This window comes from Cupressus sempervirens, chromosome 10 (genome assembly GCF_028749045.1).
Source record: "Cupressus sempervirens isolate cs-2001-9-10 chromosome 10, ASM2874904v1, whole genome shotgun sequence".
In the NCBI taxonomy this organism is placed as follows: Eukaryota; Viridiplantae; Streptophyta; class Pinopsida; order Cupressales; family Cupressaceae; genus Cupressus; species Cupressus sempervirens.
In genome coordinates, this window is record NC_143127.1 from 127,174,947 (window position 1) to 127,177,304 (window position 2,358).

Consider the following 2,358-nt stretch of genomic DNA (forward strand, 5'->3'; position numbering starts at 1 on the left):
TTGAACTTGCACATTAAAAATTAATTAAGATCATATAAATATTAAATATAATATTATGTTAAAAAATAATCCCCATTCAAAAATTATTGTAAACAAAGATTAAATTTGTAAAAGAGGAAAAACATAGTAGATTCTACTAGTTTTTGAAGCAAACTAAATGACCGTGATCATTCTCCTCCCACCCTCATAATCTTTAATTATAAGATTATCTTTATCTATATTTTCATGTTTTTATGCTGTCACAATAATACCTATGAACCACACTATGAAGTACAATAGTAACATTTTCACCCACTTTTGAAATACATGTAACATTATTTATAAACAATAATATAAACACATTCATAAAGTAGAAAATAAAAAATTATAATACAATGTTTTTAAGCATTGTACCTAGTCCCGTCCATCATGTCCCATATAAGCCAATCTTCCAATCTTATCATATCTCATTACTGTGAATTCTTACAATAATACGAACTTTTTCTGACTCTAGACTTTAATTGAACAATCGTTCAGACTTTATGTTGACTCCATATGGCAAACATTTGACTGAAACATATTCCAGTCTCAGTTCATAATATTTCTCCACATAGCTATTTCACTAACACTACAAATATTACCAGAGTACGCCTGCAGCTTCAAAGAGCTTCTTTATTATATTCTAAGACCACTCCTAAACCATATAAATCTCCTTCCCAACACGCCCTGTGCATATATCAACGGATCCTGCAAACAAGCAAAAAGACATTGAAGTACTCTGTGAGCCATTTAAAAGCTGTCAAAAACAAAAACCCTAGAAAAGAAAGCAACCCTAAAAAAAGAGGGTCTTAGAAATTTACGTTGCGCAGTTAAGAGAGGGGGTAATGGCAAAGCCGAGATTAACTCCACAGGCACCAGGCAGCTTCCCAATCCTTGCATAGTTAATCTGGTACGAGGAGGCAGCTGACTTAATGCAATTGCATACAGTCCTCCTGTCGGCGGTGGTTCTGGCGGCGGAGTTGATAGACTTAACTCCATTGCAGCATCCCTGCGTCGGCTGAGCGGCGCTTCCTGACACGTACGACAGGCACGGAACCACATTTGACACCACCCCCGAGCACGATATCGCCCCCTCCACCACTGCAACTCCAATCATTGCAGCCATCACAAAGCAAACTAATTTTATCTCCATCGCCATGGTTTGCAGATTCTTAGAGCTCCGATGATCTCTTGTTGCAAACATTAGTTGTGGGCTTAGACTATATATAAGGTTTAAATGGCCTAAATATTCAATTTGGGAAAAATAATAATTTAGAAACATGTCTAAGCACGGGCTATGCTGTTCGGTCCGTATTCGTGGTCCACTTTAGCTTTTCCCCGTGATTTGATCATGTGGACTACAGCTGTGAGTGGTAAAGGACTGTGACATTTTACCAGCTAAAGACAATTAATGGAATCCATGTTTTCTGAGGTCGATTCGTCCAATGGGTGTTGTACAAAAGCTCGAAGCAAGTGATCAGTGTGAAGTGTGAACATGGTGTACCGCTAAATTCAAGTCCAAGCACGTTTGAGCAAACTTTATATAGCTTTGATACTATGTATTTATTCCATTTTTTTTGTTTGATTGATAACTTATATCTTATATGAGTGTGAATAATTTAAATCTGACTGTAGAGTAGTTTAATGAGAGTTTGGAAGAGTGAATTGTTTATAGTCAAATGAATGAGAGTTTTAGTTTAGTATGAGTTTAGAAGATAATTAGATATTAGTTATAATTGTCTATAATATGATGGAGGTGTAGAATACTAGTTTAGTAAGAGTTCGGAAATATACTAAATTGTTAGTTATGAATGTCTTCAATATCAACATGAAGGTTAAAATCTGTGTACATAATAGATTGGGGAAGACATAATATTGGTAATCACAATGAGTTAATTTCCACAATAAATAAGAGAGGATACTATGTCCATTGTCACAATGAGTCAACTCAATTTCAAATCTTGATGATTACCATCTGACCAAACCAAATAGATGGCCCAATAATTTTCAATTTGGCTTGTCTATTTGATTGAAATAGGTATTGTACAAACCATAAAAAAGATTTCTAATGTAAACATAGTGCAACACTCCATCCAAGTCCAAGTACATTTGAAAAACTTTAGAACCACATATATATTTATTTATTTCTTCTTTGACATAAACTGAATTTCTATCGTGTTAAAAGTTCAAAATGTGAGCACACTATTAAAAGTTCAAATATGTGAGGGCACTATTCTGATTAGAATTTGAAAGAACGACAAGATACTAACCATAGTGACAACATCAATTCAAACCCATGTACATAATACGCTAATCTAATTTCAAATCTCAATGCCCACA

At 34.5% G+C, this 2,358-nt stretch overlaps 1 protein-coding gene across 1 annotated transcript; it reads right to left on the reverse strand.

Annotated features, from left to right (window-relative positions):
- Window positions 1-418: 418 nt before the first annotated feature.
- LOC149532951 (non-specific lipid-transfer protein 1-like) lies at window positions 419-1,214 on the reverse strand. Its single transcript, XM_089804838.1, has 2 exons — window positions 840-1,214; window positions 419-726 (listed from the first exon to the last, which is right to left on the reverse strand). Exons 1-2 carry the CDS (start codon window positions 1,175-1,177, stop codon window positions 717-719), a joined length of 348 nt encoding a protein of 115 aa, XP_089660964.1. The 5' UTR covers window positions 1,178-1,214; the 3' UTR covers window positions 419-716.
- Between the last annotated feature and the right edge of the window lie 1,144 nt (window positions 1,215-2,358).